At 45.0% G+C, this 24,536-nt stretch overlaps 1 protein-coding gene across 1 annotated transcript; it reads right to left on the reverse strand.

Annotated features, from left to right (window-relative positions):
- Positions 1 to 308: 308 nt before the first annotated feature.
- On the reverse strand, positions 309 to 23,852 carry ATIC (5-aminoimidazole-4-carboxamide ribonucleotide formyltransferase/IMP cyclohydrolase). The gene is made up of 16 exons (XM_056350263.1): positions 23,725 to 23,852; positions 23,039 to 23,165; positions 21,212 to 21,288; positions 20,090 to 20,156; positions 17,659 to 17,747; positions 16,207 to 16,358; positions 15,915 to 16,071; positions 14,076 to 14,201; positions 13,793 to 13,900; positions 12,480 to 12,565; positions 11,188 to 11,277; positions 9,395 to 9,523; positions 8,324 to 8,416; positions 2,264 to 2,446; positions 1,151 to 1,306; positions 309 to 656 (listed from the first exon to the last, which is right to left on the reverse strand). The coding sequence occupies exons 1-16, from the start codon at positions 23,744 to 23,746 to the stop codon at positions 537 to 539; spliced, it is 1,782 nt and encodes a 593-aa protein (XP_056206238.1). The 5' UTR covers positions 23,747 to 23,852; the 3' UTR covers positions 309 to 536.
- Positions 23,853 to 24,536: the final 684 nt, after the last annotated feature.

Genomic DNA, 24,536 nt, shown 5'->3' on the forward strand with positions numbered 1-24,536 from the left:
TCTGAACACCAAACCCCAAGGTTGCCTTGCACAAAGGACCTGCTCCTCTCTCCTCACAGAGAAAAGGATAATGGATTAGAAGCGCCTGGAGAAACCTACCTGCTTGACTCCAAGAAAAAGCAGCTTAGTTCAGTTTACAACACAGATTTTTATCAGTTCATTAAGAAGTTGGGCATAAGCCAAGCTTTCATACCATTCCATAGGCCTTCTACCGAATTAGTAAAGTCTAGACCATAAAATTTACCTCAAATATAAACCTTTTTTCCTGAGGACACTGTATTTGGACAACACAGACTACAGGCTCCACATGGCTAAGAACCGTATGTTTATTTGCAAAAGAAACATTTTCTACATCGGAGGCCAACTTCTTGTGCTTTCATTCTCTGTTAACACAGGGAAAAACCTCATTTACAGATCCTACAAACACTTGCTAAGCTCAGACTGCAGGTGCCTCCCAATTAAAAGCTGCTGATACTGCAATCACTGCTGCTGGTGAGACTGTGACCAAAGAGGGACCATAACAGTCCACAGCAAACTCAGTGATGAAACAGCCGAAGATTGGTGTGAATGAGAGTTATCCCCAGCTCATTGCAAGCTTCAATCACAACCTCGTCGGCAGCCGAGCCAGATGGGGCAGCGATGAACTGTACTCCGCTCTGAACAAAGACAGAGATAAAGTAGGAGGATTAGGGGATGGAAAAGCAAAATCCCCCTGAAAAGGAGCCGGCAGCCCCAGTCCTTCATACACATCCCACGACACTAATCGCTAAACAAACTGAGGCTTCCACTGCTCAAAGCCTTTCACAGGGGAGTTCCTCATATGAGCAGTCAGTTCTCTCCACAGCTCAGAAATAAAAGTAAAATGGTTCCTCTGGAAGCAATAGGCCTCGTCTTGATATTCGTCAATGGTTTAATAAACTTTAATCCTCTATTCATCCCAAATCAACAAACTGAGCAATGGCTGGATAATTACCGTCCACGTGAGACTAGTAACCATGAGAAACATCCTTCCCAGGATGCGCTATTCTAGCCAGCCATGCAGAGCAGAGACATTCCCCAGCCGTCCGCACAAAATGAAAACAAAAAGCTCAGGGCTGCACAGACATTTCTTCAGAGTCACCCTGACATCCTGGCCCTGCCATGACCTTACCCTTTTAGCTCTGTCGACATTATCCCTGAAAGGGAAGAATGCGTCGGAGCTGAGGGAGACAGCGGCCAGCTTGGCAATCCACTGCTTCTTCTCCACTGCTGTTAATTGTGCGGGCACCTCTTCAAACATCGCCTGCCATTTCACCAGGTCGTCATCCTGCGAGAACAAAAAGCCAGCTCAGCCCCAAAGCACGGGGCTCCTGGCAACCCCTGCCAGGGCACAGCAGGATGAGTGATGGCATCCCTCTGACATCCAGCTCAGCTGTGCGTTCTGCTCCCACAGCTCTGCTGCTGGGAACTTCATACCAGGGATTTTAAAATCCCAAGTGGCGGTGGGAACACATTACCACCATCAGCTCTTTTTGCATCCTTTTAACTCCTTTCCTTCCCCCTCCTCACCTCAGGGGGTTCAAGATATTCCTTCTGCCTGCCTTTTAATTCCAGGATGCTCTGCTTGGCCTGCCTGCAGCATGCTGCTCTGTGTAAATGCCAGCACACAGAAACAGCATCTGGTAGACAACTTAACACATGACAAACAGCAGCTTCATTTATGATTCACGTTCTGAAACAGCAACCGCTCCAGTTCTTACCCCCTTAAACAAGCAGCCGCTCACAGAGATGATTCACAAGGTCCCCAGTCCAGCTCTTGACTTTCTTACTTAAGGATACTTAAAAAGGACATACTATTTTCTTGTCTCGCTACTGCCTGTAATGGGGAGGTCAGAGGGATTCTGAGATTCCGAAATGCCACACAAGCAAACAGCACCATGTGAGAAGGGAAGGACAGCTGCCCTGACAGAGCAGTGAGTTGAAACATTAACTGCAGCTTTAGCCCTTCCTTACTGCTGGGGGGAACTACCAGATGAAACCAAGCTGCACACCGAAGTGCAGGGCAGGTTCCAGCACCTGGAGCGGTGGGTGCAGTATCAGAGGGGCAAATCAGGACGCTCTGCCACTGGGCCATTAAATGACCTTGGGGAAGTCACCATCCTGGGCCAGCCTGGCCACTTGATCCCCCAGCTCTTTGAGATCATCCATTACTGATACTCATGCATGAAACTCAAGCCAGGCTTAAGCACTTTGGTTCACAGAAGCTGGATTCACCACCCCTTACCTCACCAATGGTCCCAGTGACATACTGATCAATAGCGTTGGAGATCTCTGCTCTCTTCACACCTGCTTTGAACTTCATGGAGAGCACACGTGGGTGGTGCCGGAGCCACCAGTTGTTTGCCTTGTCACCAGCCAGACGCGTGCAGTGGATCCGGGATTGCTGGCCGGCTCCAATACCTATGACCTGAACAATACAGATACAAAGCACAATCATACCCTGCTGCAGAGACCACAGAGCTGCATTCCAGCCAAGCAATTAGGAAAGACCTCCCACAAATTACCTGCTTCTCACGGATGCAGAGAAAAAGCTAATTAGCGAGGGAAATTTTGAAAATACCTGCATCCCCAATCCTGTAAATTGGTTAAAGGGCCAGAAAGGGCCAGCGCTCTGCACTGCTAACTTCAACAGCTCTGCTGAGCTGAGTCACTCCGAGGACACTATGTTCTTTCATCCTTCTACGTAACAGAGCCCCAGCCACGAGAGTCAAACTGTTAACCTTGGGAGAGTGATACAATTACGGCCTTAAGGCGAAGCAAAATCCTGTTGGTTGTAGAAACAAATATGACTGCCAGGAGATGGTAAGCTGCCTACCTGTTCTTGAAAAGGGCACTTCAGCTACAGGATTAATGTCTGAGCCCAGGTCACCTAAACACCATCATCTTTCCTGGTGGGCCAGGCATACACGGCTTAAACAGATCAGCAATGGTATGTGGTGGATTACAAGGCCATTTGTCTGTCAGGGCTGATAAGAAAGTAAATCCACTGCTCCATCAGGAAGGCTGCCCAGCAGGACCGTTACATCACATGAATTGTCAAGGCCCTGGAGCTACCAACACATTTCCTACTCTGCCACCTGCCAGAGTCCAGGATTTTTAAAATAGCAGCTGCTAACCTTATTAAATAGCACTTGTGCTTGATATCAAACAGACCAAGTGCTTCCAGAGGCAAAATCCAAAAGGTGATTTTTCCCTCAAGAAAATACTGTATGTGTGCAGTGTCCATTTGCTTTTATCTGACTACTTTCTTTGGAGGTCTCATCAGACACATTCAACCTCTGTGCATTTTTTTCAGGTACACTATTACACTACACATTCAGATTAAAATAGGTAGAGACTCCACTTGGAGCCTGGTGGTTAGGTAACTCTGCAAGCTATTTGTCACAGTTCAATGCACAACGCAGACAAGCTCTCGCACCCCTCTGGGCTGGAGACAAAGGCAACTCTTTGGTGCTGACACCACTAAAAACTGAATGTGGCTGGAGACAACTTGGTTACCAGACACTGGCAGAACAACCCCTACAGATACGGTCTGCCTGCAGTCACAACTGGCAAGTAGAAGGGACTGAGCTGAGGTCTCCTGGGCTCCAGACTGTCTGCTGTCCCTCAGCTTTGCCTCTGCCATGACAATACGCCAGGCACACAAAGACCAGACCTAGCCACCACAGCTGTCAAGCTCAGGCTGGTAACTTCTCTCCATGGTTTTCAGAGCTGTGAGCCCTGCTTTCCAGAGAGAGCCCCTGCCATTTCAAACCAGAGATCTGACAGAAAACAAGTCTCTCTCCCGTAATTTCCTCCTCCTATGAAGCCACAGCTGAACGGTTCACCAGACCGTTTGCATGGGGGACTGCTCCTGGGACACTGTGTGGAGGCTAGTGGTTCTGGCCAATGCCTCACAGTTTCCAGCTCAGACTGAAACAGATGGTAAAGCTATAAGTCAAAGGCTGCCCTCAAAGGAATGAATCATTTGTCTTCTCATTCATCAAGACACGGTGACTTCACCTCTTACCAGAACCATAAAACTTGCTGCTGGATACCATTCCCCCCAGGAGCAAATGAAAGATTTGGGCTGCTATCTAATATCATCTGCTCAGCTATAACTGAAGTCATCAGTGCTTAATAAACCCAAGGATATTAGTATTATCATAAATACTTAATAGATGTACAGTTTCTTACAGCTTATTGACACCTCCCCACCTCCCCCACAAACACTCCTGATGTCCAGCCTCTTGCTATCACATCAACCTGTTTAACCTTCAGGCTTGCAGGGGACTCTGCATCTCAAGGGAACTCAACAACAGCTGCACATAGATATATCATCTCTTCCAGAGAGTTTTATCTGCTCTCCCTGGACAAAGGAGAGGGCTTAGAGTTGTCATGCAGTGCACACCATTAACCGTCACTCAGCCCTTAAAGAGTGAGCCTAGCAAGCCAGGCCAGGCTAAGGCAGAAATTTCTAGCTGGGGATGCAGGTGGTGGAGAGTACTGGACAGACTGCTGGCAGCAGGGGCCAAAATACCATGAACCATCCCCAAGTTTCTAAAAAATGTGGAGTCCTGCACCCTCTCCAGCCAGAACGTGCCCCATCCTCACCACATACTTGTGAGCTGTGGCCTTGCACTCCTGTAACGGAAGCCCTGGTCTTCAGCCAGCAAGGGCAATGGCACTGGAGAAAACATCTCCAGACCAATGCAGCCCCAAACACACACAGCTCCTTCCTGGGCACACATGAGAAATAAAGCTCTCCTACCTGTCAGCACCCAAGCACTCTCCTCAAAAAAGCCATTCTCCTTTTCTCTAGGAGCTACTCAAAATACTTGACATTTTTTGCAATCCAAATTTTGTCAAAAAATGCATAAAGTGAACTTCAGCTCATATTCAACAACTCCAAAATAGCAGGAACTTTGTACTTCAGTTAAAGTGATTTATCCTGTAAACTCTTCATAGGCAACCCCAAATCTACAGAGGTATTATCTGCCACACATGGAACTTTTTACAACAGCTTAACAGGCAAAAAGAATATAAAAGCTTCTTCTCTGTGCCTCCTTCTGATAAGCCCACGTTGTTCTAGAAGGAAGTGCACAGTTACAGCTGGGGAAGAACATGCTGGTAAGATGCACTTCCCTGGAACATACTGATCCAGGGAAAATTAAAACCTTTTGTGTAGAAAAATGTATTTTGATGCAACACTGCTGGGGTAGATTTCTTTGGTCTAGCCTGGAATTTCTGGTCTAAAGAAAAATCAGAAGGTTAAGCTTCTGTTTAATGCAAATGATAGACTTGTACCTGAATCTCTCTTCACACTGGCCTGTCTCAATGTACCTGTTCTCCACTTTTTTCACTTAATGTGAAAATCCTTCTTTCTACATCCCATCTCTCCCCTTCTCAAATGCTGGCTTCCCCCCATGCAAAAACACAGCTGAAACTTCAAAATACTCCACAAAGGAATCCTTCCCCTTCTATTTTCTACAAAAAAAATAATTATATTTTTTTTCAGAGCTTAATCTCCTGGGAAACAAAAAGTGCTTAAGCAGAGCCTATTAAGTGTGAGGAGTAAAAGGAGACAGCGATACAGGGCGAGCAGAAAAATCACTTTATAAAAGCCTGGGTGAAAACTGAGAACTGCTTGACCAAAACACTTAGGCCCACAGGAGAGCCAAACATGCCCCATATCTGGAATACTGTGCAAAAGCACAGAGTGGATGAGATGGATAATGCCCAAAGGATCCTTGCAAAATTGTCCAGACTGGCCTGTATTTACTCAGATTTACCCTGAAGAGTGAGTGAAAGCAAAAGCCCTAAATACATTTGGAATTCTAAAAATCAAATAAAGGACTTCACCATTGGGAAGACAAACAATGAAGTTACTGACAAATGTCTGTACCATCAGTGGAAAACTAAGGTAAATCAACGGGGTTTTTTTATCCTACTGTACAGAGAATTAAGAAAGAGAATAATTGTAAATGGCTAATTTAAAACATGGTGGTACCATTAAATCATTAAAGAAAGTGTAAATCAACATGTTACAGACTGGCTTTGCTGGTTATGAAAGTCAGACAAAACAAGTGAAAGTGTTTATTGCAATTAGTGGCAGCTGGCTTCCTGCAAATTAAGTGACACTCAAGGACATAAACGCTTCCTCACTCTCTATGCTTTCCTAGAACTTCTTAACACAGCCACTAGACCTTGCTGGAGTGACTGATCCACTCATGAATCCAACAGAGCCAAGCTGTCAAAAACACTCTGGACTGTGATACACAGGAGTTTTCCTAAGAAATGGAGATGCTGTGAGGCTAAAATAACCCCTGGAAAACAAAAACCAATAGAACCCAAAGAAAGCTGGGCTTCCCAGGCTTGGCTCATGTAAAACCATCTAAAATAAACACTAAAAAAAACCCCACAATCTGGAAGTTACTTTCTATCCCTGGTTCTTGGTGCTATTCTTTGGTTTGCACCCAAGTATTCCTGCATACATCCGATACTCTGTTTTGGTAGAAGATACGACCAGCAGTTAGCTCTGCACAGCATCACCAAGAGGTATCTAAGCTAACCACTTTCTTATTAAGACTGGTTTTCAGTGGACCTTATTTCTTTCCCCATCTGTACCTTAAAAAAACAAAGGTCTCAAATACTTCACAATCTCAGGAAGCTTCTAGAGATTTTAAAACCAGAAGGCAGCTCCTATCCAAGCTCCTCCATCATTACCTACAGCACATCACTCTGCTGTTTCTGCATGTGGACTGTAATGTGTCTCTTAAGACATTAAGCTTTGATTTGAAAACCCCAACACAGACTCACCACCTCCCTGAGTAAGTGATTGTAATGACTGGCTGACCTGTTAAAAAAGTCAGGTTTTTCTTAGTGCAGTACACAGACCTCTGATCCTGGCCCTCTGTCACATATACAACAAACCAAGACAATGCACATTTGTATTTGATTAAAATAGAGGTCTGCAAATATGCAAAACATCACTGAAGCCTAGCTAGTTAAAACCCTGCCAGCCCACATTGCTTTTCACTCCTCCCTTATCCCTTCTTCTCCCTTCCATATGGTACATGCATTACCACACACATTTCAGAAACATCTGCAGCACCACATTAAGTCCAGACTTGCAAAAGCACTGGGGAAATTGCTGCTGCAAGGAGGGAAAAGGAGCAAAGATAGTGACACCTTTGTTCTGGGGCTATAAGAACTAACACTCTTGAGTACAGAGAACCATTTAAAAACAAGAAAAAAAAACCCCAAATCTGAATAAAAGAAAAATGCCACATCTCCAGAGACATGTTTTTAAGAACCATACAGCACGGGACGCCAGAAAGTACTGCGAGACAGTGCTGCAATGTTTCCAGGCTGTAACAACAATCTGACCAATGCTGATGAGTACCAATGCAAAAAGGGCAGCACTGCAGTTCATTCACAGTCTGTGCCTGTAGGGTACACTGTTTGATCCATTTTTCTGATTTATGATGTACTGAAGCTCAAGATCAAAAACATTCTTTGTCTTTTTCTTCTGTATTTTTTTTAAATAATCCATGCCTATGCAAAAGTTACCTCAGAGAGCAGAGAACCAGCTAAACAACAGCATTATGAGAACGAGCTGCTGGGCAAAACCAGTTTTTAATACATTTACAACAACGTTCGGATAACTGATTTAAGCTGAACACCTAGTAATAACATGGAAAGAAAGGATTTTTTTAAAATTCAAGATTCATCTCTCAACTGGTTATTTGATAATGCCCCTATAAATCCCAACACCCATCATAAGCTTAACAAAAAAAAAAAAAAATGTATCAGGGAGAACAGAAGATTTCTAATGCCCCAGAGGGGAAAAAAAGAAAGCACAGCCCATCTTTCTTATGTAAAAACTAAGAATCATTTGGACAGTCAGAATCCAGCTGTGAAAACCACTGTCATTTCCTAAGGCTCTGTACCAACTACAGCATATGCACATGACCTCAAAAAATGATAAAAAGGAACAGATTAGTTAGAAAGAAACTACTCAAGGGCAAACTTGCAGAAGCATGTAAGAGCTTTTCTAACCCTATAATTGAAAGAGCCGGCCCTGTCATTACCATGAAGAAATAACAGTGAGGTTTTGAAGCAGCCTCTTGAGAAACAAATGTTTAGCTACTGTTCTGCATGACACTGTCTAGGACAGTTCATCTGTACCTGTTTAATAGCTTCCTGTACGCTAAGTGATTTTAAAACTCAGGCCTGGCAAAAGCACTCTCTGACCCAGCTTGGCTGTGAAAGCACACTCCACAGAGCTGCCCGATTTGGTTACCTGCCCATCCTTGGCGTAGCAAACCGAATTGGACTGGGTGTATTTGACAGCGATGCTGGCAACAATCAGGTCTCGGACAGCAGACTCAGGCAGCTGAAACAAAACACCATTGTCAACAGCCCATCCTACCAACCATGACTAGCCAACTGGCTAGTGACCTGCAAACGCCCACAGCCACCTCACAAATACAACACAATAGACAGAGGAAACAAGATAACTAAAAATATCCTGGTTTGTTCAGTTCCAGCAAATTTTGTTGAGATTAAAAACTGTAAATGATTGGTTTGGCAGCTCATCTCATAGCTTGCAGCGATAAGACTCAATCTTACAAGGTCAAGAGGGCTTTATCACTGGCCCTACACCTGCAAATGCTTCTTCTCTTTGCTCACTGTCATCAGATGTGCTCATAGACAAAAAGCTGAACCCACGCTTAAGTACACACAGGACCACAACAACACTAGCTCCCAATATCTGCATTAAGTATTGTTTTTAAGTCCTTTCCATTACTAATTTATTAACATGATTTTTATTACCTCAATGTCTGATTTGCTCCTGAGCCTGTGACTAATCACACGCTCATCAACATCTTTTTTAATGAGAACAAGTTCAGAGACAAAGAAATAACTGATAGCTTTCTGCTGATGTAAACTCTAAATGATGAGCAATATCAGCAAGGCCAGAGTTTATACAACATACTGTACACAAAAGGGAGAATTAAACAGTGAGTCAGAATGAGATCACAATGGATCCTTAGCATATGGCTGTCTCACCAGAAGAAATTACACACAGTAGCTTCTTATTTATAAGAAACACAAATATTTTGGAAGTTGGAGATAAAAGTCAAGGTCTAGCTCCTCTTATTTATACAAGGAATCAAAACAAAGCCAAACTACCCTGATTTACCCAAGTACACTTGGTCCAGAAAGCTTGCCGCATTGTTTTGTTAAAAGCCAGTTAAATCTCATTAAAATATTTTAAGAGCTCTTAAAATGGAACAGTGATGACTTCCTTGATGAAAGCACACCAGTTAATTCCACCAGTCTTTAAGCTCATTTATCTTCCGATGCTTACATTTTTATTCTTTGTAACGATGTTCTTGAACAATGACCGGTCGATGACTGCATTGTTCCTCTTCTGCATGAGATGCAATCCATAGAGGGTTCGAATCTCATTGTCGTCTGGCTCATAATGGGGATCCATCTAAAAGCCCAAGGATAGGCCAATAAAACACTCTTTAAAGCAATTCAAAGCCAATGCCCAGTAATAGCTTAGGTTAAAAAACATTATCTAAGGAATCCAAAAGATGCAAACTGTTGATAGAAAGCAACCTTAAATCATCAGAAGTAATCAGAACTAACTAGAGCAACAAAGGTCTCAACAGCAGAAAGTGACATTTACAGGGTAAAGAGAGGTAACTCAATACAGACATATACAAACGTCCATGTTGCGAGTCACAAAAACGTATATACAAAGCCTTCCAGTCTTTCACAGAAGGGGGGTGGGGTGGGGAGAGGAATTCACACAAAGAGAGTCTTCCAGCCTTCCGCAGGAAGGCAGAAATATTTTGAGCTGCTTCACACGTGCCTCAAGGTACAACTCCCAACCCTCTTTGACATTAAGGAGAACAGCGAATGCGATTATTTCCAGAGATGCACTCTCTTGGGGCACATCTCCAAACAAGCATGCAGCACAGTTAATTTACACCAGTGTAAGGGACAAAGTTAAATGGAAATGTTAAACTATCCAGATCTACCCATGCATGGACTTATTTAGAATATTGGTAGCCCCAGTTCAGGTTATCGAGACATGAAGTAAACCGAATTAAGGCCAGCAGCTCTAAAATAGGAGCATGCATATGCTTTATGTGGTTTCCCTAATCCATTTAAATTTGTTCACATCAACTTCCCTTAGCATCCCTCTGCACACAGGCCCTGAAGATATAGGCTTAACCAATATGACCTCATCCTTGCAAAGCTAATTGAATTCAGGAGGTAATCGGCTGCCAAGGCTGTCTGCAATTTCATTCCTTCTTGCTTGAAGGTTCTGAGACATCTTCTGCAGCTTCCCTGTTACTATAACACTGCTACTTCAGCCTAAGCCTTGGATTTTCTTTTTGTAATGTTATAGTGAAGGTCTCTGCTCATTTGTCTGAGTCAGGCAGAAATAGGACGCGTTTGGCTGCTCTGACAGCATTCTGTAATCTGTTAGTCATGTTCACCAGAACTGGATGATTTTTGAAGTCCCAACAACCACTGCAGGAACTAAGAAGGCAACCTGATACTGACTTGACCATATCGATATTCCTTGACAAGCATCCTGGTTGCAATATGTAAAGGCGCATCAACCCAGGTCCAAACCCTGTCTGTACTGCTATCTTCATCACGGACTGTACTAAAGCCTGCCCTACAAACACCACATGCCCAGACAAACCTTCCCTCAGTTGATATACACTGCACGTGCTTCTCACTGCCAGGACTCACATACCATCTTAGATATAAAGAATCCAGGGAGGAAACAAATTCAGCAAAAGAGCAAAAGTGAGAGGAAAGTTGGCAAAGAATGGAAACAGCACAGAAATTCTCCTTATTTGAAGTACTCTTGCTGGTTCATAGATTTAATTACTTTAAATCCACATTACTTTGAAAGCCAAGGAAGGCATTATAAAAATACTCCCTTTCAGGACTACAGGCTAAATGTGACCACTGCTGGTGGAATTCCTGCTCATACGGGAAACCCCAAAGACCCAGAGGAAACATATCCACATACATCCATGGATCAGCCCCCCAGCTATATGGACACCAACATCTGTGAAAAGCAGGTATGGGAAGAGTAGCAGAGGGCTATAGAGGAGCAGGAGTACAAACCTGGAGGACACAGTAACCACCATTCTTCTTTTTGGCAAGGATTTTGAGAGCTTCTTCCTCATATCCCGGAGCTACCACACCGTCAGACACCTGCAACACAGAGATTTCAGCCTCCACGTCATCTAAAAGAGAGGTTAATACTGAAAGCTCCACCTGCCATTTCCAGAGAGGTACTGAAGGCACACCTCTTGAGGTCTACCATTCAATACCAAAGGCACCAATTACAAAATCTGTTTCTGTTCTGGAAACAGGAAACAGCAGAGCAGTAATCTCTTGGCAAGACTAAAATAGTAAAAAAACCCACTCCTCTATCATTTTAAGCAGAATGGAACTGATAACTACTAACCCCTTACAGGGGGAAACAGCTCATGCACAACATCCCCATTTCTCAGCCCTAACAGTAAACATGGCTTAAAATAAAAAAGGAAAAAATCCTTATTCCAACAGTGACAGTCCTGATGAGACAAAAATATTGGCAAAAGAGCTGTTAACAGCACTGAAACTGAGAAGAAAGATTTTACATTCATCAATGCCATGAAGTGATATACATTCTTATCCTACAGTGTGGTGTTGGGGTTTTTTTATTTGTTTTTAAGTAACAGTATACCAAACATTATCCTCAAGACAGTCAAACATGCTCTTTTGTTTGAAAAAGAGTCACCAAGGTACAAGACAGCCCTTTGCATTGTGCCTTCCCTGTCTCAAAAAAATTGTAAGCAAAAATATAATGGGATGAATCTGTCTGGCGAACATTAACTCCCAGTTGTTTAACTCTGTATTTAAACCAGCGACTTGCGCAATGCACTCAGCTATGGAGTTAACGCTGAATCCAACAAAGCCAAAAAAATGCAGCCTGGAAAATGGCTGAGCCTACACAAAACCTGCATCAATTGCAGGTAGCAAATCCACATCCACATTGCTGCCTTGGGCTAGAGGCTGGCCATCAGCTCTCCAGTTCTCTGTTCAACCAGATACTTGCAACAGTGTAATCAGGGCTCATTTCCAGAGGCCTACTCGAGGCAGAGGTTTGCAATCATCTCTTGGAAAACAGCATTTCAAGCACTGCTATTTCACAGGCTCTAACACACAGCCAGATTTTAACTGATAGGAAAAAAAACACATCAAAGACAGGTGTAAGTTCTGCAGTCTGGATACCAAATTACACAAATGGACCAATAAATAGCCTGTGAGAAACAGGCCAAATTCTAACAGAACAGCTATTACAAACCAATGACTCCATCTAGTGTGATCCTCCTTTTTACACTCCAGTGATTTACTGCTGTTTAACTAACCTCTCTGGAAATAATCTTGGCAGTAGCCACATCACAGGTATCAGACAGGGCAATGAAGTCACCAAAAGACGACATTCGATCAGCACCTACAAAATCATATTTTTTGTAACTTATCAAACTATAGCATCATACAAAGAAAAGTCTTTGCTCCTACAATCCAGTGAATTTCCGTAAGAGCTAATAATTTAATCCCACAGCAAAGGAAAATCATGTAAGAACAACAAGGATCAAAAATCCTACCTCAAAGACATGCACCTTTAAATATTCCCATAGTTCAGATATTCTTCCTTCTTCACTCCATTTGTCAAAGCTCTAACTCTCTAATGACTACCTCCATTACTGCCAGCAGCTCTGCTGTAGCCATGGTGGCAAGAGGGCAAGGAGAGGCAAGGATCATACAGAAAAATTTTGGATGGGAAACAGGTGGAAAAAAGAGGAAAGCTTTTAGATGCCTATGCTCCCAGCTGTTTTTTTCCCCCGCAAGAAACCACATCAAGAAATATAGCTAAAAGCAATTTCAAATTTTTTAGAATAGTCTCTATATTTAATGGCATAGCTAAGGCAAACACAACTCCTACCACAGATACTCTACTACTAACTAAGCAAGGTCAGTTTTTCAGTCCCTGCCATTCTAAAGGTTTACTATTCTACTAATCATGCAATGGCTTTCTGAGGGCAATATTCAAAGGTCGTCTTTAAAATGGTGAAAAATGAACCCAAGCCAGTAAATGTGCTTTGTTATACTCTGTGCAAGTTTTCTAGGAATGCCATGGAAAATGAAAAAATTAGTGAAGTATCTTGGCTAAAGAGAGGATGCTATTTTTATTTACTTATTTTTAGTTTTTCTAGCTTTTTTGTGAGCTCTGCAGTACAAAAGCATTAAAAAGCCACCCACCAAATACCAGGCAGAAACATTCCTACTCAAGTATTCCTGAGCACCTCATCTGTAGTGGAAGTCCGAGTGTGCTACCACTACAGCTGTTTATCCAGATCCTTTAGCCAAAACCCCACAGATTTTACGTGTGTGTATGTATACACACATTCAAAAAAAATTAAAAATCTCTACATGCCTTCTATATACACCAAGGAACAGAGTCCAAAACGGTGCTTGCTTTCTTTGAAACAATATACAAGGTCTGCTCACTTGGAGAACAATTTTCGACAGGCAGTCAGCTCCTTATGGAGGAAGAACCCTACAAAGGAGGAGTACAAGCGCAAAGGGAAGAGCCTGTGAAGTGCTAAGCATTGCTGCTCAGGTGCTGAGAATTAAGCTCAGCTCTTTGGACATGCCAGTTTATTCCTGGGCTTCTCACCTCTGCTTCGTGCATAGGCAGATGCTAAGGGTGTTAAGGTCTTGTGGAAGTCATGCACCATGCAGACTTGCGCCTCCTCTTCGCTGAGAGGTATTCCAACAGCAGCACCTAGTGGGAAATGGAAGCCAGGGCACTCAAACCAGAGCTTTGTGCTGGTCCCTGCCCCTGGGACCTCCCCAGCCTGCCCGGGTAAGGGACACAGACGTACATACCACTGACAGCACCTGCCAGAAGTTGGGAGCCTGGTCAAAGAGAAAAGCATGGCTAGAAGGAGGCACCCTACCTGCAGGGCTGACATGTTTGAAGGAGGCTGCAGCAGGAATGCCTAATGCCTGCTTGAGTTCCTTCACCAGCTGCCAGGCATTGAGAGCATCGCACAGGTTGATGAACCCTGGAGAGCCGTTCACCACTGCAAACATAGCACACAAATAGACACGTTAAAGTGAGTAGACCTCTCTCCTCCATCTGGAGAGCAAGCAGAAGAGATTTCTCCCACCAAGAACTAAAACCACTACAAATCGCTCTTGTTAAATGACCCTGGCTCCTCAGTAACTGGTTAAGTGCTCTGAAAAGTTTCAGTGACTTGTGAGGAATGCACAGGCCTGAGACTCGGGAGATGCAAATACAATTCTCTTCGCCACCAGAAGGTGCAGATATGACATTGGAGCAAGACACACACTGTCCCCATGTACCTCCCCTCTTGTGAAAAAGGAACAGAAAAACCCCACCCCAACAACATTCCTCCTTATATTCTTTGAGTTCTTCAACCGGCAGCCACTTAGAACACAAGCTTATCTCTTTCTGAGGGAGTCTACTACAGCTGAATTTAGACCAAGGTGCACAGGCAGAGCTCTTAGAGAGGAACACAAAAAGCACATCCCTGCTCCCTAGCAGACAGATTTCTTTACAAATCTAGGAAATTAATTTCATGCGGTGACTATGGCTCTGATTCAACAAAGTATTCCTGCACTAGGCAAACATGTTGTCTACCTGATGTCAACAGAACCACTTGCAGACACAAAATTCAGGGCAAATCTTTTAAAAAATGCTTATTCTGGTCCTTTTATCAGAAATCCATGCCACCAAGAGTAAAGGCTATTTAAAAGTCTGCTCTCAAAACCTTCTGGCCTGGCCCTGCTAGAACTACTTGTACTGACACAGCAGGACTATCAGCATTTCAAGAAACAAGATGAAAAGAACTTTTTTCACAATAGTCCATGGCCGGGACAAGTGAACACAGCGTTGTTCCGTTGCCATACTGGAAGGCAGACTTGTAAGCAAATGAACTTCCAGTGAAGTAACAGAAAAGCTTTGTAAGAGGTCCCAGAGCTCTGAGAAATGCTGCAACTCAAAGCTCCATTGTCTATTCAACAGGACAAGGCACGCACACAAGGCAGAGCTGGTTTTCACCAACATTGAACACAATCTCAAGAACAATGGTAGCCAGACTTTCTCTCCCACCAAAACAGGGGTTTTGCCCTCACAGCAACAATGCTATGATGAGTGGCACACTCTGTAAAACAGCAGACACACCAGACCTGTCCCAAACTCTTCTAAGACTAGTATCTCTTCCCTCTGCCACCATTAGTTTTCTAGAATGTTGCTTCTGCTAAGGTAATACACCTCTGCTCAAAATAATCTAAAGAACAAAACCCATCCAAACTTAGAGAACAGCTTGGTTTCTAGACAGAGTAAGTGATGACACAAAAGGATTGGGAAAATACTAAATAAGGAAAATGGGAAGTAGCAAAACATCTTAAAAGCATGACAAGGTTTTCCTTTGCAAAATCTGTATCTTATGTCAAGCAGAAAGTGCACCACATAAATCTGCTCAAAGTGTCTTCAGTGCGGACACACAATCCTACACCAAGAGAGAAGAATGTGGAGCTACTGCAAGTCTTGCAGGGGTTAGCAGACCACCTCTTCTGTCTCGCACAGCTCAACCCTTTAATTGCAAAGCTAGTGCCACTCTTATAGTAGTTGTTAAGGCACTGCTGACCATCCCTTGGACTAAGGTACAAGACGGTATTTCAGTTTTAAAGACAACGGGCAGCCCTTCCCAACCACCTCCTTTCCTAGCTATCCCAGAGCTCTCTTTTGGCCAGCACAGCCTAGGCCTCACCTGTCAGGGGAAGTTTAGGTCTCATCGTGTAGAGCTGCGCAGGACTCTGGTGAGGATTCATGCCATACCTCAGGGGCAGCTGGGACACCCCCTTGCTGTACTCTTTCCTAAAGTAGTCAGAGATGGCTGCATCATACTGAGCAGTGTGGGTGAAAGCCTGGGGACAGAATGGAGGACACCTGTCAACTTACCTATGCACACCAACTTACAAATGATTTGGTGTTTAAAGATGTGACTGAATGAAAGGCAAGGAGTCTGGCCTAGCCCTTCACTGCAAGCAAACATGACCAACCTTCAGCGCAAGGTGACGCCTCGTTTCCGTGGAAGTGTCTTTGTCCTTCGATGTTGCCATCTCTTTAGCTACTGCAGAGTAGTCTGCAGGGTCGCACACAACTGTCACGCGAGCATGGTTCTTGGCAGCTGCCCGCAGCAAGGCAACTCCTCCTGCAAGAGAAGGATGGAGGCATGAAGCACTTCCCCTCTGGACATGGCATAATCTAGAGCTGCATCTGAGGCCAGAGGGGACATGCACCAATCGATCATTTGTGCCAGATGAACGTGTCCCTCTGTCTCCACCAAGGGGCTGTAAGAGTGCTCTTCAAAACACACAAGGCTGGTGAGTTTATCTCAGCCCACTGGTGAAGGTGCACATTGATTGGCCTTTGCAGACACAGGCAAAGCCGTAGTGGCAAGGAAACAGGTCATGTGCTGCAATGAGCAACTGGGGCAAGAACGTCCTCAAGCAGCACAGCCGCATCCCGAACTAAGACGGCTGTCTCCACATACCGCTTAAGCGCCATCCTCTGCAACGCTGGCTGGGGAGGGGGTCTGTTGGAAGATTTATTTCTACACTGCTAAACAACAGAGGCTCCCAAATCTCTCTGCAAATATTAATGAATCCTGCCAAGGTCCTCTGTGTGAGATAAAATGCCATGCTTCCCCCTTAAATCTGACTGCACGGCTATTACACCACTTTAAATCATACAAGATACTAGGCTGTTGCAAAGGAAAAGTAGAGGCCGGCACTGCCACATGCAGAGCGAGTATTACTCCATAAAACATTTAATATAGAGCTCTGCTGGGCATCGTTTGGTCTAAACTACTGCAAGAAAATTCAATCCCAATCCAACCCCATGGCACAAAACGGTGCCTGTACTGTTCACAAGCTGCCAAGCAGAGATGCTGTGGTGAAGGAACGGCAAGCCTTTTGGGGGTTAGTAACTAGCAGGAAGAGCAAAACTGCTGACGATACAGGCGTCCATGCTTCCAAACTCAGGTCCTAACTACTCTGCCACGTATGCAGACCAACCCCTTTCCCTGCAGGGAAGTTTTCAGCAGTCCCCAGAGCACCTCCAGCGGTTCACCTTTTTTCTCCAAAGCTCATGAGTTTTTTTATTTTTATTACGCTGCCAGAGGCTGCAGAAGAAGTTTAATCTGCTCTCCATGTTTCAGTAGGAAGCATGCTCCACCTGGACTTTCCTACCACAGCCTTCTACAGTGCATCAGGCTCCTTCTTTTGGACAGCGTGTGCAACAGCCGCTTGCCATTTTAATTGTAGGCCTGCTTAAAAGCAAGGTTTACCCAATGACGGTTTCAGCCTGCTCCCTGCAACTCCTGAGCTCTTTAGCAGACTTCCTTTATGGGTATGCAAGGCCACCAAACAAAAAGAAAAGATCTGAGACCACTTGGAGACCAGAACCATCACATTTGCCTGGATAAACGATTTGCTCTCCCTTTAACTTACCAATATCAATCTTCTCCACTGCCTCTTGTACAGTTACATTCGGAGAAGATACAGTCTTCACAAAGGGGTAGAGGTTACACACGACAACTCTGAGAATTGAGGGGAAAAGCAAGGTTATTCAGTAAGAAATAAAAATGCCAAGCTGGGCTTGGCAAGCACAAGATACCACAAGTGTTTTTACTATCTTGTCTCTCAGATCAGGGACAAACACAAAATCCTGTAGCTAAGGTTTCTTTTTCTAAAAGGCTCAAGAGACGGCGGTGTCCAGCCAAAGGCCAAGTGATGGTACAATGCATTATGAAATCTAACTGAACTCTGTGCATTAAACACTGTTACAGCAGACAGAACCAGAATTACAAAAGTTAGTTTAAAGGGAGTGTTTGTTTAAATACCTGGGGCTGTATTTAGATGTTCAGTGATTTTGGTGCACAACTTGGGCCATTTCAAAGGATTTCAAAGTGGGCTCTCAGCATTACTGAAAATAGGCATCCACCAACTCTCATAAGAGAGTAAACACTCAGGGCAAGGTCCGTTGCCAACAAAGTACAATCAATCTAATTTTCCACAACTTTTCCAAGAGCAGAAACTGACCTACGTATCATCTGCCGGACTTTTAAAATACCAACAGCATATAAAACTTGAGTGCATAGCCTGGATCCCATAAAGCCTCTGTAGCACATGTAAGCAGGGGGTAGAACTGACTTTCAAGACTGGACATTACTGGAATTAGTTTTTTGACCTGATCTGGAAGAAGCTGCAGTCTGTGTTCCAGAAAGCATGAAATAACTTGCCCTGTCCCATCCTACCAGTGCCACATGAAGTACAGTGAAAGGAAGTATCTGTTTTGACCTTCACAAACAATGTTTTTAATGCAAGAAAATGAATTTACTCTCTCCATCTGAATGTATGAAGGTATCAAATTCCAATGCATGCCCAGTATTGGCAGCGAATTGCTGTGATGCATACACTTGTGTCCAACTCTTAATATTCCTTTGTTTCCACACCCTGTGATGAACTTGAGCAGAAAGGATGATCAGCTTCCAGTATAGTTTTCAGAACCCCTTATGTCTCTAAATTTCCTACAAAGTCTTTTATTGTCTGTTCCACTTCTATTACCGCTTCCCCCCCCCCCCCCCCCCCCGCCCCGAATTCTTTCATCCTCCTAACCTGCTGCAAACCATCAGGAATCTGTGGACTTTAACAGTGCTATTGCTTTTATCAAGGTTTCCTACCTTGACTTGGGTATGTAAATTTTAAGCAACTATGCAAAGACACTCCTGCTGAGGATTAGCTCCTTCTGCTTTACGTAAGACAACCCGAATCCAAATATTACTCTGGATGCAAGTGCACTGTAAGTCACTGATGTAAAGGCATGCTTCTCTGCTGCAATTCAGCAGAGCCTGCTTTAATACACAGCATACTCTGAAAAGCCACCACTGCTGAGCATCTATAAGGATTTCCTGTGGCTTTAAATTTCCGGATTTCAAATTCAGCCTGAAAATCCATCCATCCTACGGACATCAGTTTTTAAAAGTAACTTTAAAAGCTAAGATGAATTCTGGCCCAATCACTACATTCAAACTCTGCCTCCATCCTGGCTATACCTACAATTTACTATGTTTGATTCAGCCATTTGTTTCTCAACTAGGAGTCACCCACTGGCACAGAATTGGTTACTCACAATCACTAGTTAGATGTTAAACCCAGTTAGTTAAACACAGTCCCAAACCTCCCTGTGTGAATGTACTGAGTAAATACATCCTAACAGAAGACAAATATTTTTGGCATGTTAGCACATAAACAATTTCTGGCTGCAGCCCACTTGCTCCCATAATGGCTCTCAGAAGGCAAGTCTTCTGTCTGTTATCTGTGTGTTTTCTGTCTGTACAAATGCTGTATGTTCCTGACCCTCTTTTCATGTCTACTCTTTATTTACACGTTGAAACTCAGTAAACATTATGCAAATATCAAAGGGTACATTTACTAAGCAAGTATTTCAAAATCGGGAATTGTCATCTGATGAGGCACCCGGAGCCAAGTTGAGGGGAGATGTGCCAGCTTCGAAAGTACTGAATTCAACTTTGCGAGAAGCATAATGTGGTCCAACATTGGCTAAACGTAAAGTGTTAAAATTCCCAGATAACCAGAGGAAATGAAAACCTCCGTTCCCTGTGGAAACTACAATGTAACCTTCTTGTTGCAGTTTTCTCTTACTAAAAGTGATGAAGATGCATCTGCAGAAAAACTGTATTTTTAAAAACATAGTATCTCCTGACAGAGGAAAGCAAGGAGAGTGCAGATCTGCTGGCTTGCAGATTTTACAATCCCTGCTGCTTCCATTCACTGGAGCTGACTGGTTTCCAGTGTGCATTTTTGATTTTGAACATGAATTGAACATTGAATGAATTGCATCATGTTCCCCAACATTTACCTTACAAGGCTGAAATCCTGTTTGTTCATATCAGCTTTATCTTCTGGAATATTGCGAGCCAAGATGCCTAGTTGCAACAAACAGTACATTTTCGTTAAAAAGGAATGTAATTCAACACCTTCCTTCAGATTGTGCTTTTCCTAAGAGACTTTGTATCGTAAACTTTCTGATTCTAGTTCAGACAAGAGTCCTCAGCCTACTTTATGCCTTCACCTTTAATTCATTGTACTGACGCTTTGGCTGTTCAAATTCCATACTAATAGGTGGGGTTTTTCCCCCCAATGCTAAATCCCAAAGCATTCCAAGTGCTGAACAGGAACCACACAAATGTACTTTTATAAGCATTCAGTTGCTACCTTTAAACCACTGAAACTGTTGTTATGGAGTTCATGGAGAGAAAAAGGGCACCTGCCGCCCATCAGCCAGCAACACACAAAGCCTATGAAACAGCAGAAGCGAGAGATGCTGTGCCTCTAGCTGAGCACAGGTGGCTGGCTTGGGTCTAGAAGCTTGGAGAAACGTGACTGGTTGGCACAGCATAAGCAGCAGCACAATCCTGAGATTGTCTCCAGCCCTCAGGTACGATTTGCAACAGGTTCTATTTGAGGAATCTCAAGCACAGTAACAGGACATGAAAAAGCAGATGGGTTAATGTGCAGATTGACCAATTATCAGACATCTTCCTTGCTGAAGAGGAGCCAGGGACTATTAGAGCATGCAGAAATCACCCACTAAAGACTATGCTGTCATGTTCCTTATGCTGCACACCAGATTCATCCACAGGTTAAATTCAGTGGGGTTCTCTGCCTAAACAGGTCTGAAATTGACTCTGCAAAGAATGTGCAAAGGCATTTATAGAGAAGCCCGGTTACATGCAGCCCTAGGGAGGAAAAGCTCTGCTAATGCATAGATGCAAGCGTAGCAACACAGGAAGTAATTCAGCCACTGTGCACTTCTCCACTCTGTGCTTTTTACCTCTCCTTCTGCTGCTAGGGCAAATCTTTTCTCATTACTCAGCTCCTCCACACAACCCTTAAAAAAGACATCTGTCAACCCCTTCTTCCCACCCTCACTGCCCCCAGATTTCTCTTTTAGACTGAAAATATATTAACAGAAACATACCAGCATGGACTGCAGGATGAAGGGTTTTCACACGTCCACCTAACATTTCAGGGAATCCTGTCAGGTCCGAAACATCTCTGCTCAACAGGAAAACATAACATGTTAATAAATGTGCCATACTGATTTTACCTATAGGTTGAATGTTTATTATTCCCATCAGGACAGTAATTTAGATCTATTGGCAACATTGGTTTTACTGGAAGGAGATTTAAAACCTAGGAGTTTTGAAGGCAGCAAAGAGGGAAATAAACTTTGCTTTCTTTTGGTCCATCTGTAAAAGAAAATAAAAAATAATCGCCACCTTTCCATTATTGACAGGAGGACTTTAGAGAGAAAACAGTCATGATTCCTCTAAACTTCAGTATCTTGTATCTCAGTAAGAACACAACATGTGGAAGGTGTTGCTAGGAACTGCTAGGAAAAAAGCTATGCTGAGTGACAGACTGATTAATCCCTCCAACAGAGGGCTGGGAAGTAGTTCGGAGATGAAACATTCTACATTAAGACAGATCCGATTGCTTTTATTACAACTGGCATCTGCCAACTAGTTCACAAAATGCTGCTAGGTGCAGAAGCATTAGTAGAAACAGCCAAAGTGCTGGCTTAATGTTCTCTCACTCTTCCCAAGATGTGGATCTGTATCTTCCGCAAAAACTACATCTGACAGAAGACAAAAAAGACACTGCTAATAAGTGACCAAAACCAAAAATTGTATAAATTCACTACAAACCCCCGTTATGCCAAAGGGGAAACGACTGCTTTTCCCACAAAGGGAAATAAAAGTTCATGGGCCGGACTTAACTAATCTGTATAGTTATTTTTTGAATACACTGAAATAACACAGATAAGCAAATCCCAAGTCAATGTGGTTTATAGAGAGAACGAAAGGCCATGCTCAGAAGATGGAATACCTTAGTGGTGGTCTTCCCAGCTTAGCCAAAACATTAATCAGTTTCACCACTCCCTGTGACTGTTTATGATGGTAAAGGAACAATAAACTGGAGAAGGAAGGGGAAATGTGACCATCCTTTGCTTCAGGCTTCACTGACAGCACAGGCAAGCAAAGAAGTTGGAGAGACATGACCAAGTGCTGGGTAACAGCAGGGACAGGGAGCTCCAGGGGCAGCATATATTCCAGCCGATGTGTCCCAGGGGCCTTACCATTGCATTCACTGAAGCAAAAAAGGAGTCACTGTCCTACCAAATAATTGAGAGATTTTTTTCATCATTGCACTGCAAACAATTTTTATTTGGTTGGAGCTGTCTTTTAATCATAGCGCCAAAGAAACCAAAACAAACTTCCCCGCAATCATGGGCCAAACCAGCCAGTGAACGTACATGCCCTTTCCCAAACAGTGGATGAACAACACTTAAAGGCTCCATCTGAAAAAGTTGGCCATCATGCTGGGAAAATCATCCAAGATGATCTCCACTGAGCTTCAAGATATTCCTGACACATCAGTCCTGTCCCAGGACCAGGCAAAGATCAGCTTTTACCTGGCTGTGAAGAGCAGCGCTAGGGTCAGATTATGAATTTCAAGGCAACCAATTGTCTTACGGGAGACAAGGCAGACAAGGCACTGTGTCCAACACAACGGCCTGACATCCCTCTGTGTGGCCACCTGCACAGTAACACTCTTTGGCCTCAGTCCACCGACTTCTGGCCAAGAAGGTTCTGATGTTTGCTGGAGGGCAGGCTTTTTTTGGAAGACTTGCTTAGAGACCAGTTTTCCATCATTTTTTGCTCATGAACAGAGAAAACAATTTAAGCAACCTCAGGACCCAAACGAGCATTTTTGGTGGAGATGTACAGGAAAGCATCTGTACCTGACAGGCAAGCCAGCATCTCTCAGGGATTTGGCTGTTCCTCCCGAGGCAATTAAACCCAGGCCAAGAGCATTCAGGCTCTTCGCAAATTCCACCAGGCTGGTCTTGTCAGAGACGCTGAGGAGCGCTAACAGGTGGGAAGAGCGAGCGCAAGTGTTTTGTTTTTCGAAGTGGAACAGAGAAACGAAACAAGAAGATTAAGAGAGGGAAGCTCCGTATCTTATGGATCCTCCCTGACGTGCGGTGAGTGGGGCGGGAGGCGCTGCCCACCGCCAGCGAAGTCCCCAGGCGGGACCCCGGCGGCGGGGCAGGGGGGCAGCGCCGCCGCTCCCCGCCCCCGCCCTCCCCGCTTCCCCCCCGCCCCGGGGCTCAAGCCGCTCAGCCGCACGGCCACGGACCGACACCGGGGTCCGGCCAGCCCGGAGGGAAAGAAGGCCCCCCGCCCCCTCCGGGCACGGGAGCTACCGGGCTGGAAGCGGCGGCCCCGCTCGCCCCCCTGTTCAGCAGAGCGCGGCAGCCGGGAAACACGCCTCAGCCCGGCCCCCCGCCCGACGGCCATCTCGCGGCCCGGCGGGAGGGCAGCCCGCGCCCCCTCCCCGCCACCCCCCAGCGGCTCCAATGGCCGCGACCGGTCGTCGCTACCGCCGCCACCACGGGCTGCCGGGGCGCGGCCGCCCCCGCGTTACCGAGCTGCTGCCGGGCGGCCATGGCGCCGTCGGTGGGTGCGCGCTGTGAGGCGGGGAGGAAAGGGGCGAGCGGCGGCGGCCGCCGGGATTTGGGCTCCCGCCGCACGGGGGCGGGCGCCTGAGGGGCCGGCCCGGCCGGGGCGGGGCGGGAAGCGGAGCGGGGGAGGGGGGCGGGGGGCGAGCGGGCAGCAGTGCTGCGTGAGGGGGGGTGGCCGGCGGGGGGGACCCCGGCTGGGCAGGTCCCCAGGGGGCAGGGGGGGCGGCCACGGGTGGGGTGCATGCAGGCCGAGGACCTGCGGGGCAGGGTGCGGGTGGCTCTGGGGCCTCTTCAGTGAGGGGAAGGCCGGGTGACTGCGCCGGGGGCAGGTGAGGTGCAGGGGAGGCAGTACCTCATGGCAGTGAGAGGTGGTGCAATAAGGACAATTAATTCTTCACGGAAATGCCCGTGGGAATTTCATCTGTGGAAAATCCTCTGGCAGAGCTTGCAATCTGCCACGAGTAGAGGCAAAGACAAAACACTTGTTTACCAAGTCTGAGGTAAAAACTTAAGCTTGCGAAGACTGGAATGTTGCTGCTCTTCCCTTTACTTACTTTTCTCTGTAATGGGAATAAACGGGGAGCTTTGGTCCCCTACCAGGCCTCCAAATTTCCTGCCACTCCTTGCAAAAGAGTGTGGCTTAGGGAGCTGTGGTGATGCAGATTTCGTGCACGCCGACCGTCTGAAAGGCGATAGCTGTATTTTACCTTAAAAAGCTTTCTGTAATACTGTGCTTCTGTTAGGACCCAATTTTTCTCTCATTCCTCTCTCAAGG

The sequence above is a fragment of the Falco biarmicus genome, chromosome 8 (genome assembly GCF_023638135.1).
Source record: "Falco biarmicus isolate bFalBia1 chromosome 8, bFalBia1.pri, whole genome shotgun sequence".
Lineage (NCBI taxonomy): Eukaryota > Metazoa > Chordata > Aves > Falconiformes > Falconidae > Falco > Falco biarmicus.